The 14,701-nt window shown below is 31.2% G+C and overlaps 1 protein-coding gene across 10 annotated transcripts in view; it reads left to right on the forward strand.

Moving 5' to 3' along the window:
• PHF14 (PHD finger protein 14) overlaps positions 1 to 14,701 on the forward strand; it is a 171,195-nt gene that overhangs the window by 38,108 nt on the left and 118,386 nt on the right. For all 10 annotated transcript variants that reach the window (XR_005652682.1, XM_039862383.1, XM_039862391.1 and 7 more), the window contains exons 8-14: positions 656 to 802; positions 1,454 to 1,724; positions 2,213 to 2,319; positions 4,069 to 4,164; positions 5,937 to 6,040; positions 8,383 to 8,514; positions 13,221 to 13,389. Coding sequence is in view for 9 of the 10 variants with exons in the window: in XM_039862383.1 (XP_039718317.1) it covers positions 656 to 802; positions 1,454 to 1,724; positions 2,213 to 2,319; positions 4,069 to 4,164; positions 5,937 to 6,040; positions 8,383 to 8,514; positions 13,221 to 13,389 (1,026 nt within the window). In the remaining variant the exon portion in view is untranslated. The remainder of the gene's footprint in view (positions 1 to 655; positions 803 to 1,453; positions 1,725 to 2,212; positions 2,320 to 4,068; positions 4,165 to 5,936; positions 6,041 to 8,382; positions 8,515 to 13,220; positions 13,390 to 14,701) is intronic.

Here is a 14,701-nt window from a genome sequence, read left to right on the forward strand (position 1 = left end):
TTAGAGTTAATTCCTCTTTTTTGGTACTCTATTCTTTATGAATAAAATATATACTCATTAGACTACTATCATGAAAGATGTTGATGAGAGAGCTGTGTTTTCATTTGAGGTTTTAGGGTAATATAAAGAATTAAAGGGGCTACCCAGAGTACTTTATTAACAGGGCCTGGCCTTCTTAATCCGTTTTTGTCTTGAGTAGAATCTATCCATGCATTGCTAGCCAGGTAGAATGTCCCACTTATCTGTGTTGGCTAGTTCTGTAGTTTCTGAATATATTGTTTTGTGATATTAGTCTATGTATACATAACTTTAATGATGATTTCTACCTAAGATTATTGAAATCCTGTTTGTTTTAAATGGAATTTATTTTTAGGTATACGAGTATAATTAAATATACACAAAATTTGATTTCAGTATTTTAAAGTCTACGAGGACTTTTATAGAAAAAAAATTATTATTCATTTGAAGCAGATGTACAGGATTAAGTTACTAAAGCAGCAGTTTTTATCATTATGTATAAGAATTACTTTTGTTATTTATTTTAGAAGTAACTACCACTGCAGAAGACTATTAAAAATTATCTCTTGTGTTAGATTTTATATGACCTTTGGGATTAAAAATGTTTGCTTTTTTTCACCCTGTTTTTTTGGTACAGGATATAGCAGATCCATTTTTTGCTTATTGTAAGCAACATGCAGATAGATTAGACAGAAAATGGAAGAGAAAAAATTACTTGGCTCTACAATCTTATTGTAAAATGTCTTTACAAGAGAGAGAGAAGCAGCTGTCACCAGAGGCGCAGGTATGGAATTTATGCCAAACTCATTTTTTTTTCATTCAAGGTTATATATTTCTGATCTTACGTGTTTTTGCCAATACCATGTGAAATATAGTTATGAAATTTGGTTAGTTATCTAGGAAGTAGATTGTCATTAAGATTGTGAGTAAAGTTTGTGGCTAAATACATTGCTCCTCATCTAGTCAACACAGCAGCCATTTATAAAGCATGTTTCCAAATACACTGAAAAGTGTGGCTTAGAGGAAATAGTCTAATAATGCAATATGTTGACCACATCTTTTTCAGCCTGTTCAAATGTTTATTTATGCAAAGGATTTGATCAGTTTTCTCATCATTTAACATGTATTTCTATGTAAATTAAGTAAATTTATTGAGACTATTGTAGTTATTAAGACAAGAAACTTAAGCTTAATCAAATTAATTTCTTACAACTCTGATTATAGAACACTTATTACTAGGAGTAGATCTAATTTATTGCAACTCAAGAACTATACAGTATATCATGGATAGATAGAATTTGCCTTGATGTAGGAAATTCTGGTTATCTTTACTTTGTCTAAGCATGGAAGTAAAAATCATAAGGAGTATATTCCATTTTAATGTCTTTTAAAATTTGTATACTTTCTTTTTTCTTTTTTTCTTTTTTTAACATAGGCAAGGATCAATGCCCGGCTTCAGCAATATCGTGCCAAAGCAGAGCTAGCTCGATCCACCAGGCCCCAGGCCTGGGTTCCAAGGGAAAAATTGCCTAGACCACTCACTAGCAGTGCTTCAGCCATTCGTAAACTGATGCGGAAAGCAGAACTAATGGGGATCAGTACAGACATCTTCCCAGTGGACAATTCAGATACTAGTTCTAGTGTGGATGGAAGGAGAAAGCATAAGCAACCTGCTCTCACTGCTGATTTTGTGAATTATTATTTTGGTCAGTATAGACACTGATATGTGCATGTTTTCAAATGAGAACAATTTGCTAATGAAAATATTTGCTATGCTGTCAATTTTAAATTTATTATCCATGCTACATATATCAAGCAGAAGCATGTTTATTTTCCTAGTAAGTTGTGAGTTGTTGTAAAATGCTACGTTCATGTATTCGTGAATAGAGTTAAAGCGTTTTTTTTTTTTTGTAAATAAGTTTATTTATTTAAATTAATTTCAAGTATACAGTACATTGGTTAGACATTTATAATGTTCATCCCCCCAACTGCTTCCTCCCTCCCCTGACCCTCCACTTAGCCCTCCACTCATATTAATGCTAACTGCATTCCCTCTTCCATGCTTCCCGTTTAAAGTGTTTTAAACAGTGGTTTATCCATGTGATCATCTCTGTGGCTAGCTTCTTCCTTTGTGTATTTTGGATATTAGCTTTTATTTTCTACTAAAGTAAAATTGGATATTTAATTTAAATAGAGAGAAATATGCGCATGATTCAAATTCAGGAAAATATGGCTGAACAAAAGAATATAAAGGATAAATTAGAGAATGAACAAGAAAAGCTTCATGTGGAATATAATAAGGTAAGTTGGTTACCAGAGAAACAACATATAATAGATCTTATTGATGATTTCTTTTGTGATGTGATAGCATTTCTATTTATGTTTCATTTTAAAATTCTTAATGGAGTTTTTAGGCCCTTCCCTATAACTCCTACCCCTCATCTTCATCATCATCTATAATTGACTTAACTGAGCACCTGCTATGTGCCACGCACAATTTTGAGAACATTACATGTATTAATACATTTAATTCTCACTTCAGCTTTATAATGTGGGTTATACTTAATGCTCTCATTTTCAGAGGAGGAAACTGAGTCCTAAACAGGTGAAGTAATTTGCCTACACTTACGTAGGTAGTCAGGCCAAGCAATCAGACTCCATTCCTTATTCTTTTTTTTTTTTTAACTTTTTAAAAATTAAGTTTATTAGGGTAACATCAGTTAATACAATTATATAATTTTCAGGTGTACATTTGACATCTGTATATCTATTATATTTATCACCCAAAAGTCCGTAGTTTTTTCATACCCATATATTTGATCACCACTTCACCCTCCCCCACCCCTATATTTTGAACCCCTTTACCTGGTCTACTTCCTCCTCCCCCACCCCTTGACCTCGTAACCACTGGTCTATAGTCCATGTCCATGAGTCTGTGTTTATTCCTTATTCTTAACCACTGTACTATAGAACTATTTCTAAGTTAGAAACTTATTTTTAAATTACTAATTTTATATTGAATTGTTTTGTAATGTTATTTTTTGGGGGGGGACTTTAATGTTTATTTTTAGACAATGTTTAGTACATTACATTTTCTCTTCTCAGTCATACTGTCTTAACATTGTGATTCTAATAGTAAAGATTTAAATATAGTATAATCTGATATTAAATATAACAACTTTTAATTATTCATTTAAGAAATTACTCCTTGAAAATCTTGATTTGTTGGTGAATACCTGCAGGATATTTTTAAGTATCTGCTCTTTTAAAAAAAAAAAAATTATTATTAGTTTCAAGTATACAGTACATTGATTAGACATTTATATAGTTTATAAAAAGATCCCCGATTGCTCTTTCTCTCCTCTGACTCTACACCCAGCCATTACATGTAATGTTACTTTTGGTTAAAAAAAAAAATACCTCTCAATTAAAATTTTCATTTTACCTCTTCATTCTAATGATGAGAGTGCTCAAAAGGAAAGATAATTTAAAAGGAAGGTATGTCTAATATGTTAGATAATAAATATCATGAGCTTATAAAACTGGTATTGTGTTGTTAGATAACATTTTAAGTGATAAAAAATTAGTAGGAAGTAAATTTCCTATACTTAGCCACACTGTAGCGAAGAGTACTGGGATTAGATTCAGAAGACCTAGGGATTCTGGCTAGTTCCATGATCTTGGCCAAGTCACAAAAATTCTATGATCCTTGTTTTCTCACTGGGATATAGTAGAAATGTGTTTTGATAAAGTCATAAGAATTCATTAGCAGAATGCGAGTGAAATTATTTAGTAAACTATAGCAATATATAAATGTAAGTATCATTATTATCATTAGTAAAACCGCTAACATAAAATGGTAACATTTTGTCAGTGCTTCTTAACTAAATAGATAGCCTCATTGCTCAGTGGTATTGTGACTTGAATATATTAAAATTATATAGAATATAAATATAGATGTTCTTGGACATTTATTGATGAATTATTTAAATTTTTACATATTTTACTACATATTTTAATGATTTACTAATTTGAATTATTTACCCGTAGCTATGTGAATCTTTAGAAGAACTACAAAACCTGAATGGAAAACTTCGAAGTGAAGGGCAAGGAATATGGGCCTTACTAGGCAGAATCACAGGGCAGGTTAGTTTCTTTCCAATTGCTATCTCTTAGTCTTATTCCCTATATGATTCTCAAAGATCAGATCTCTGATACAACTGTCACTTTGCTAAATGAAGAATTCTGTTTGATTAGGGCCAACTAATCCTCTGGGATAATCATTTCTGCCCGAAATACACCAAGAACATTGGTTACCTCAGCTTAATTTGGTTGTTTTAACAGCTATCTTGTTTCCAGTATTTTTTCATTTGCTCTGATTTACCTGTCATTGCGATAAAACTAAGATTTGCAGCATGGGTTACTCCTAGCACATTCTTATTTCCTCTGATTTAGCAGTTTTAGATTCCTTGTCACATTTTTTTCTGTCCTGTTCTTGTAAAATATTTAAATTTTTTTTTTGATGTAAAATTTAAAAGGCAAACTAGCGAGATTCATTTTCATGTTGATTTGGTGTTGAGCTGTGTTATAGATGGTTTTTGAAACTTTAGTGTTAAAGTATAGCTATTACTGTAGTTAAGAAAAAAAATACTTTATCCTTGAACATTTTTAGCCTGTTAAAGTTCTTGATGTTGGAAAGAAGTATCATTGCCAAATAGATTTCTTTGAATGTTTTTTTTAGTACTGTATATATAATTCATAAGTTAAGAATTCATTCAGGTAATTTCAGTTATATTTTTTAAAGATGATAGAGACTCACTAGTCCTTTCACTATGAAATTTTTGTTTGTGAAGGACAATATTCAAAGAACAGATGTTTTTCATTGTACTCATTTCAGAGTTTTACAAAGAGTCAAATTCATTATACAATTAATGTAGAAATATTATTTTAGGAAATAATACATATTGATATGTATTGTCTCATGCTAGCTTTGAAGATGCTTATTTTGTGAGCTGGGTATATGTGGTTTATATTATAATGAATAATAGTTTAAAAGATGAGAGTGAATAGTTGCCTATGAAGAACAGATCCTTGTTCCTAGTGATAGGTTGTTGATGGAGTTTTGGAAGATGATGTTTTATATTTTATATTTAGAGAAGTTAATGTTGAATGCAAACTTATTATTTATTTGCCAAGCTAATGTTATCTTTCGGCTTGATTTTCAAGTTTGTCTCCTAAGAATCTCCTGTTAAAGGGCACTTTTCATTTATTAAATGACTTTTAACAGACAGACGTTCACAGATTTCCCTGTTCAAGTGTAAAATCAGAACAGAAGTAGAATTCATTTGTACCGCTTGCATGACACTTTTTTCTTGTTGGTTGAACAGATGCCAGCCCACTGGGCCACTGAGAAATGACTTTGATAGATGGTTGCTGTCTGAGAAGCCAGCATACTACAGATTAGGAGAAACCCAAAGAGAATCTCATTCTCTTTGTGGAGAGTTTGGTCCAATAAGATAATTTTTCTAATTAACCTGTGGAGCACCAACGTAGCTGGGATGTTGAAAATAAACGTCTTCAATATTCTTTTTGTCAAGTGTACTTTGTGGTTTTTTATTAAATGTTCTTAAATGGTTGTCTTTGTTTTTCACTTTTTAAAGCTAAAGTAGAAGTTTAATTTTCATAGTATTTTAATGTTTCACTGAAAATTGACGGAAGCATGTAATTACAGGCTTCTAATGGAATTAACTGAAACAAACTCATTTTAATCCTTTTTGCCAGTGTAATAGCTGGTAAAAACATTTTCCCCTCACAGTCCTAACATATATATATAGTTAACTTGAGTGGCATAGAGAGGAAAACGTTGCTTTGTATTTCTTCTTTAAAACAAAATAAACTGCATTTGTTCAAATCAATAGAAGTTGAACATACCGGCAATTTTGCGAGCACCCAAGGAAAGAAAACCGAGTAAAAAAGAAGGAGGCACACAAAAGACATCTGTTCTTCCTGCAGTACTTTATAGGCAAGTAATGATACTATGACAGATTGATATTGCATATTTTTAAACTAATACTTTTTAGTAGCAATATGCTTCAAGTATTTGGGAATCAATTATATCCATACCAGAATTAATGAAGATCTATTTAAAGTTCATTTTATTAATATCTTTATCAAAGATGCTTTTCAGGTAGAATGATAGTAGAGACTTTTACTCCTCTTTTAATGATAAGAGACATGAAATGACTTTTCTGTTCTTTAACTAACTGGAGATATATGTGCATAAACTCCATGGAAATGAACAGTTCTATTTTGGAGAATTAGAAAGTGACTTTAAATAATATAGATGATTATGTTTTTAAATAAATAATATATTAGATAAATGGACATTTATTATTTTATTTGAATGAGTTTTAGAGTTTTCATGTGTTTTTAGGTAGTGATGGTTATCGTATATACACTATGAATTATTTATTGCCTTTGTACAGTGATGGAAAGTGAAGGTAAGTTTTAGATTTGAATCTACATTTTTTTTCTCTATGTTCAGTTGTAATAATTTTATTTCTAGAGTTATTTTTGTTCTTCCCTTTTTTAGCTCAGTATTTTGGAGTGTTCACCATTATAGTAATTTTACATAGTCAAGACTTCTTTCCATACCTAAATAGGTTAGGATCTTACTTTTTTTTAATGTAACCAATTATATTAAGTGAGAAGAGTTTAGAAGATGCTGATATATTCACATACATATGTATATATGGTTATGTAATATGTAAATACATCCCACAACCTCTTCTTTTCTCAGAAATAGCAGCAATAGCAACAATATCAATCTCTATAATTACTTTCCATTCTCGATAGGAAGATCCCTCCATTGGTAGTAGCAAATAACTTCCTTGAAATTTGGGGAAAGACCACCAGTGTCTCAGTGACTGAAGACTAGCACATTCTCAGTCCAGCTTTTCCAAACAAAACTGGTTCATTTGGAACAATCAGGAATATTGCTATGCTTTTGAGTTTTGTCACTACACTTTATTTTTGTCTCAGAATATATTTTAGATGATTTTTTTAAAACTCTGAGCAACTTTGAGACCAAGTACTGGTTTCGGTGGTGGTGGTGGTGGTGGTGTGTGATCCTTTTTTCTAGGATTATTTTAAAAATTCCAGCATCGTTGTTGTTTCTGTACATGCATGGCTCTTTTAGGTTCTTGATAGCTTTTCTCTCAGTTTTTACATTCCTAATATAAATATACCCTAGATTTTTGGGTATAGTGCTTGGGTATAGTTAAAATGCCTTTTGTATAAGAAAAGTTAGAGTCCTTAAACACGAAAATTAAAAATAACAGTAACAGCAATAGTAAAACTCCATTTTCTGCAATAAATATTAAAAGTATACTTTTAAGACTCAAAGTCTGATTTTGAAAAGAGACACTTATATAGGTAGTTTGTTTACATGTTGAAGACTCTGAAAGATTTATAATTAATGTTAGAAAATAAACTGATTTTTGTTTGTAAAGTCACTTTTGATGTTTTAGAGAAGTAGAAAATGGAAAATTCTATTTTTAATAATTTATGTTTCTAGAGAAATATCAAGCTAATGTTAAATAGGTTTTAAGTGGTAATTAAAATTAAGAGATGAGAATTAAGAGTTGACAATATAGATCTTATATGTGCCCTTCGAAAAGTTTGACTCTAGCAATATTTAAATTTATGCTAGATTTGGGCTATTTATCTACATTCTCAAAAGTGTTTAGCACTAATAATTATTGACATTATAAAAAGATGTTATGAAAAAACATTTGATTTTAACAAAAATACTGTTGAGATTTTTCTTTTCAAATTTGTCATTTTTTTACATTTGGATTTTTATATGCACAAGTTGTAAAGGAATTCACTTACATTTTCTTTTACTTGTATAGTTTTCATGTTTTATGTTTAGATTCTTGATCCACTTGGAATTTATTTTTGCATATTATATAAGGTATAGATCTAATTTTATTTACTTGTCCCAGTACTATTTATGAAAAAGTTTAATTGTTGCCTTCATGATTTGAGGCACCACCTTTATCATATACTAGATTTCTATATGCAGTTGAGTTTATTTCTAGATTTTCTATTCTTTTCTGTTCATCTAGATAACTATTCATACCCCAGTACCTGGCTATTTTAATAATAGTGACTTTGCTGTAGTATGTTTTAATATCTATTTGGGCTAATGCCTCATTACAGTTCTTTAAAAAAAGTTGGGTTTTTTTTTTGGATTACAGTTGACCTTCAATATTAGTTTGAAATTTAAAATATATGCTATAAACTTAACCATTTCACTATGATTATTATTCTAATACTTTATTTGCTGCCTTTATTTCAAAGTTGTGGAATATGTAAGAAGAACCATGATCAGCATCTTCTTTTATTGTGTGATACCTGTAAACTCCATTACCATCTTGGATGTCTGGATCCTCCTCTTACAAGGATGCCAAGAAAGACCAAAAACAGTTACTGGTAAGTTCATCCATTCTTTGTAAATCTAGAAACATTTGATATATGTTTCTTAATGATTTTTTTTTATTGAATCACTACAGATGCTTATGGAGATGATACCTATGATGAGTTTTATCTTTTCCCTAGTTTTAGTCCAAGGAAGAGACAGATGTACAAATTTTAATTGGATGATTCTATACAGGAAGAATATAGGACATGGAAAAGTTTGAAATGGACATGATATTCTTTTTATACAAATTACCTTTCTAGTTTTAGAAAAGAGTGAATTGGACAGACCATAGCCTTATTCTAGGTTATTTCTTAACACCTTGTGTACAGATTAATGTTGCAGAAATACTTTTTCATATCTTAATGGGTATTTATAAGATGGAGACTATAATATTTAATAGTAGTTGAAAAAATTGCAAGTAATGTCCATCTGTGTCTGCTCTGTGTACTGAAACTATTTTGTGGCATTTATTTTGAAATAGGAATAGATAAATTTCTGCATTGGTAGTTACATTTTCTTTTGATTTCTGAGTTGTTCAATGTTTTGTGTTGTACAGGACATAACATTTCTATTATCTCAGTGCTCCAAAAGCAAGTTTCTCTGTCATCTAAATGTATTGCTTTGGGTGAGGATGAGAGTGAACAGGAGAAGTTAGAGAATGTCCTGACAAGAGTTATAGTTACAGAATAAGAAACAAAAGAGGAAATAATTCATAAAAGAAAAACAACCCACAGTGATTCATCCTAATATCCCAGAAATTCATGTATGTTAAAAGTGAATTGAACTGTTTGAGAAACTTTGACTACAGTTCACTTCAACCAGTAGAAATGATCACTTAGTACTATGATTACATACTGTAAAAGCAAAAAACTGGTCCTTTTCTTTTATCTTTATATAGACATTTCTGTTTTATGGTGGTTGTTTTTATTATTACTTACTAATAATATCTAATATTTGTGATATTTTCACAATTTAGGACTATCAATAGATTATTTCAAAATATCTCATCATTTCAGTTAGGAGATTCAGTAAGATGTTTACTTCTCCAAGGAACCTTTAATCTTTTTAATGGGACAAGACAGGAACAATTTAGTATATTACATTTTAGTGGTATTTTTATTTTGATTGTAATCTGTGATTCCAAGGAATAAAGGGCTTGGTTCTAGCATTAGATACATAAAAATTTTTAAATAACACATGGTAATTACTTACTAACTTGTTTTTCTCTTATTGTTTAATGTTTTAATGTTAAAATTTTTGCTCAACAATTTTGCTTAAATAAATGGGGATTTTAAGATATTAAAATTAATCCTAAATACTAATTTGCATTTTGGTAATTAATGTATTTGTATTAGCAACACAAATAGCACTTTGTATTTAACTCTGTTATTGGAGTTCAAAATTTAAAGCTATTACTTTTTTAAAATAAATATTTATTTGATATTAAGTTTACTGTATTAATGAGCGACAGGTGTGACTATTGTTGATGCATGAATTCAAATGGCAAGAGATCTTTGAAAATTCTTAATGAGAGAATTATGTTTTTCTCAAGAGTACTGATATAAACACATGTAAACTAAATATCAATCTGATCAGTCTTTTAAATTTGAATAAACTATATGGAAAAAAGTTTACTTTTAGTTCCTCAGTCACATTTACCATATTGTAAGTGTTCAATAGCTGCTGTATAATGGCGACTGGCTACTGTACTGGACAGTGCAGATTTAGATACTTCTAACACACAAAGTTCTATTGGACAGCACTGATCTAGTCTGATGTTTCAGTTTTAGTGTTACTCATATGTTTTTTCAAATGTTTTTTATTGTGGCAAAATACACATAACATAAATCTTGTACATTTCAGTGGTATTAGATATATTAACAGTGTTGTGCAGCCATGCCAACATCTATCTATATAGTGTTTTTCATTGTGTAAAACTGTAATTTTATATCCATTAAACAATAACTTCCTTTTCTCCCTCTGGCAACCACCATTCTACTTTCTGACTGTGATTTTGACATCTTTACCAAATCTAAGTAGAATCATATAATATTTGCCTTTTCGTGACTGGCTTATTTCGTATAATGTCCTCAAGGTTCATCCATGTCATAGACTATTGGAGAATTTTCTTTTTAAAAAGAGAATAATATTCCATTGTATGTATATACCATGTTTTGCTTATCTATTCATTTGTCAATGGATACTTGGGTCACTCCCACATAATGCTGCATGACCATGGGTGTACAAATATCTTTGAGACTCAGCTTCCAATTCTCTTGAATATATACTCATAATTGGAATTGACAAATTATATGGAAATTCTATTTTTAGTTTTTTGAGGAACCACTACAGTTTTACCAAGCAGCTGTACCATTTTACACACATTGCACAAATATTCCAATTTCTCCACACCCTTGTCAGCACATATTATTTTCCGTTTTTTGTTTGTTTTTTAGATAGTAGTCATCCTAATGGGTGTGTGGTGGTATCTCATTGTAGTTTTGATTTTCATGTGCCTAATTATTAGTAGTGTTGAGCATCTTTTCATGTGCTTATTAGCCATTTGTATATCTTCTCTGGAGAAGTGTTTATTCAAATCCTTCATCAACCTGTGGACTTATAAGCCACAGTTACATAATATAGCTTTTAGAGTAATAATTTTTTTCATATCATGTAAAAAGACAAAAAGCTGAGTTAAAACCATTGTTACAATACTACTAGCTTTTATTTTCGATTATGTATTAACTTTTATTGAGATCTTTATTTACCCATACAGCTCTGAGTTACTGTCTAGTGTCATTTTTCTCATCCTGCTCAATTTTCTTGAGCATTTCTTATAGGTCAGGGCTAGAGGTAAAAAACTTACTCAGCTTTTGTCTGGGAATATCTTAATTTCTCCCTCATTTTTGAAAGGCACTTTTACTGGGCATAGGGTTCTTGGATTACAGGTTTTTTCTTCTTTTTTTCTTGTAACACTTTGACTATATTGACCCAGTGCCTCCAGAGTTTCTGATGAGAAATCTGCTGATGGTCTTATTGAGGAGCTCTTGTATGTGATTATTCTTAATGTCTCTCTTTCTGATTTCAAGATTCTCTCTGTGTCTTTCTCTTTGGGAAGTTTTATTATATTGCATCTTGGTGTGGGACTCCGAGCATAGCTTACTTGGTATTCATTGAACTTCTTAGGTGTTTATATTCACATCTTCTATCAAATTTGAGAAATGTTCGAGCATTATTTCTTCAAACATTCTCTCTACCCCTTTCATTCTTCTTCTTCTGGAACTTTCGCAGTTTAAATGTTTGTTCAGTTATTGATGTCCCACATGTCTTCTGACACAGTTTCTGTTTACGTACTTTTTTTTTCCTGTTACATGGACCATACTTTTCTATTTCTTTGTATGCCTTGTGGTATTTTCATCAAAAACTGGAATTTGAATTTAATAATGTGTTAACTCTGAAAATGAAATTCTCCTCTATTGCCAGGGTTTGTTGTGTTTTGTTGTTGTTATAATTTTTTTTATTGTAGTGGGCTGTCTCTATGCTGAAGATCAGCTTGATCTCAAGGTCTTCTCATGTCTTTTCTGAGTTTTTTCCTGGGCAAGCGTGGTCACTTTCTAACTTTTCTCATTTATGCCCTTATTTCTGAATACCTTAGTCTCTAATATCTGGCTCCCAAAAGGGGAAGAAGAGGAAAATGAAGGTGGGGGAATAAAGGGTGCTGGTAAGTCCTGGAAGTCACTTCAGACCAAGAGAGAGGGCCTTACAATAATAGAGGGAGGTCACTCACCTTTCTGCCTGCACTTCTGTGATCAAAAGCAACAATGTGTGTTCAAAACGCAGATCCCCAATATTTGAAGGACAGGGTTTATTTTGCTCATGCTGGATTTTAACAGTGTACAAGCTGGTACAGGAATATGTTCACAACTGGCTGTCATTTGGCTTGTGCTAAGAGCTGACATTGACCAAAATTAATAGCAGTTTACCTATGCAAGCCTTTTCCTGGAAGCTGCATGCCTTCAGTGGACTCCAGAATTCCAAAATAATTACATCAGACAGATTCTGCCAGTGCGATTGTTTTCTAGATAAATAGATTCCTATTGCTGCCTACTTTGCCCTCTTTCTCCCATGTTTTTTTTTTTTTTAAATACTGCTTTAAATTCTGTTAATAAATAAGCTTATATTTTCTCTTTTATAACTAATATGGGCCACTAACTAAAATGTTTATTTTTTTCAGCATTTCTTGGAATCTGTTTTTACAGAGTTTTCTTAGTTGGAATATTAAGCACAGTTTATTATTAAGATTAAGAAATATTACAGCTGTGACAAGAATAGAGTCAGGGTCAATGAATAACTTTGATTCTCAGATGTCATACAGTACTTGTCACTTAAGGAAAAGTCATGAATTCCAAAGGGAAACTCTCTTTTTAATCAGTGCTGAATCTCTTCTGTTGGTTCATTTAAACATGAAGCATTATTGCATGTGCTCTTATTATATTTATAGGGATACACTGAATTGCTTTATATTTTTATTGTTGTCATTCTTAAAAGGAGTGTATGTGCCTTTCAGTATGCATAATCATTGTACACCTTGGGTCACGTATGCCTGTGTATATTTTTATATATACTTCACATATCTGAATTTCGTATTTATAGAAACCAGTGCTAACACTAGAAGGTAAAAATAAATGTATGAACTTAAAATTTTTTCTTTACGTAGGCAGTGTTCAGAATGTGACCAGGCAGGGAGCAGTGACATGGAAGCAGACATGGCCATGGAAACCTTACCAGATGGGACCAAACGATCAAGGAGGCAGATTAAGGAACCAGTGAAATTTGTTCCACAGGATATGCCCCCAGAACCTAAGAAGATTCCAATAAGAAACACGGTAATTTGTTCTCTTTTTATTTATCATAATTATCACAGAATTCTGAGGCCAAAATTTAAGAGGTAAGAAAGACAAAGGATAAACATATACTCAGGAGCCAAAGAAAGAAATGTGTATATGCTCTTGGTTATTAAGAGTTTATTGTTTTATGTTATGAAATATACCATACATATCTGAGAATTTATAGTTTATATGTAAACTTAGAACATAATAATAAACACCCATCATTAATATAATGAACATACCAAACTATTTCAAAAATAGAACATTACCAAAGCCTTTGAAATTCCCTGCGAATTCCTCTGCAGTCACATCCCCATCTTTTTAGCCCAGAGGCCACCTCCTTCCTCGACTTTATATTATTATTTTCTTTTTACTTACAGTCCAAATGTATGTATTTATAAATAATACATAGTTTTGCTGGTTTTGAGTTTTGTGTTAATGGAGTCAAACTGTTTTTGTCTGTTATTTGATATTTTGACCAACATTATACTGATTCTGTTTGTGTAGTTGTAGTTCTTTATTTTCACTAAGGTGTGATACCTGTTTTTTTTAATTTATCTTTTGTGTTGTAAATTGTCAGTTTTGCTGTTTCTGTCTTTTTTCGTTTATAAACAACTTTTAAAAATATTTTTGTTAATATCTCCTGCAGCACGGTAATAAGGAATTAAGGTATATACCAAGGTATGGATTTGCTTAGCTATGGTATATATATAAATATATATATGTTCGGTTTTGGAAGATAATTCCAATTTATACTCATACCAGCAGTGAATAAAGTTACTGTTGCTGCCAAACTTGTTTCATCTAATGTTTTAATGCTTTCCAGTGTGATACATGTAAAATAGTATGTAGGCACTTTATTTTTCATTTCCTTCAATACTAATGACTTTGAGCATCTGTATATTTTTGGTCAGTTGTATTTCTTCTTCTAGGAAATGTATATTCAGGTCTTTTCTAGTTTTTCTGTCAAGCATATTTTGCATTGAAAATTCTTCAAGGTCAGAGTTTAAATACTTTCTTCTAGAAAACATATTTGTTATTACCAGATAGCTGGGAACTCTACCAACCTAAGACCATTTTAAATAAAAGCTTGGCGTGTATGTCTTCTCTATTACATAAGCAGTGTGAATTTCTGCTCCAAACCCATAAGCTCTGGCTTACAGTTAGAAATTCTTGGGGGAGACATTTATTACTTTCTTACCTTGAGCTCAGGCAGGCACTTTAGAAATATCTGCCTTCCCCTGAGAGAGTGTAAAGATATTTTGTCATCATTTGTTTTGTTATGTTTAGTTTTGAAGAGTCTTTATTT

Source organism: Pteropus medius, unplaced genomic scaffold (genome assembly GCF_902729225.1).
Source record: "Pteropus medius unplaced genomic scaffold, Ma_sr-lr_union100, whole genome shotgun sequence".
NCBI classification, from domain to species: Eukaryota; Metazoa; Chordata; class Mammalia; order Chiroptera; family Pteropodidae; genus Pteropus; species Pteropus medius.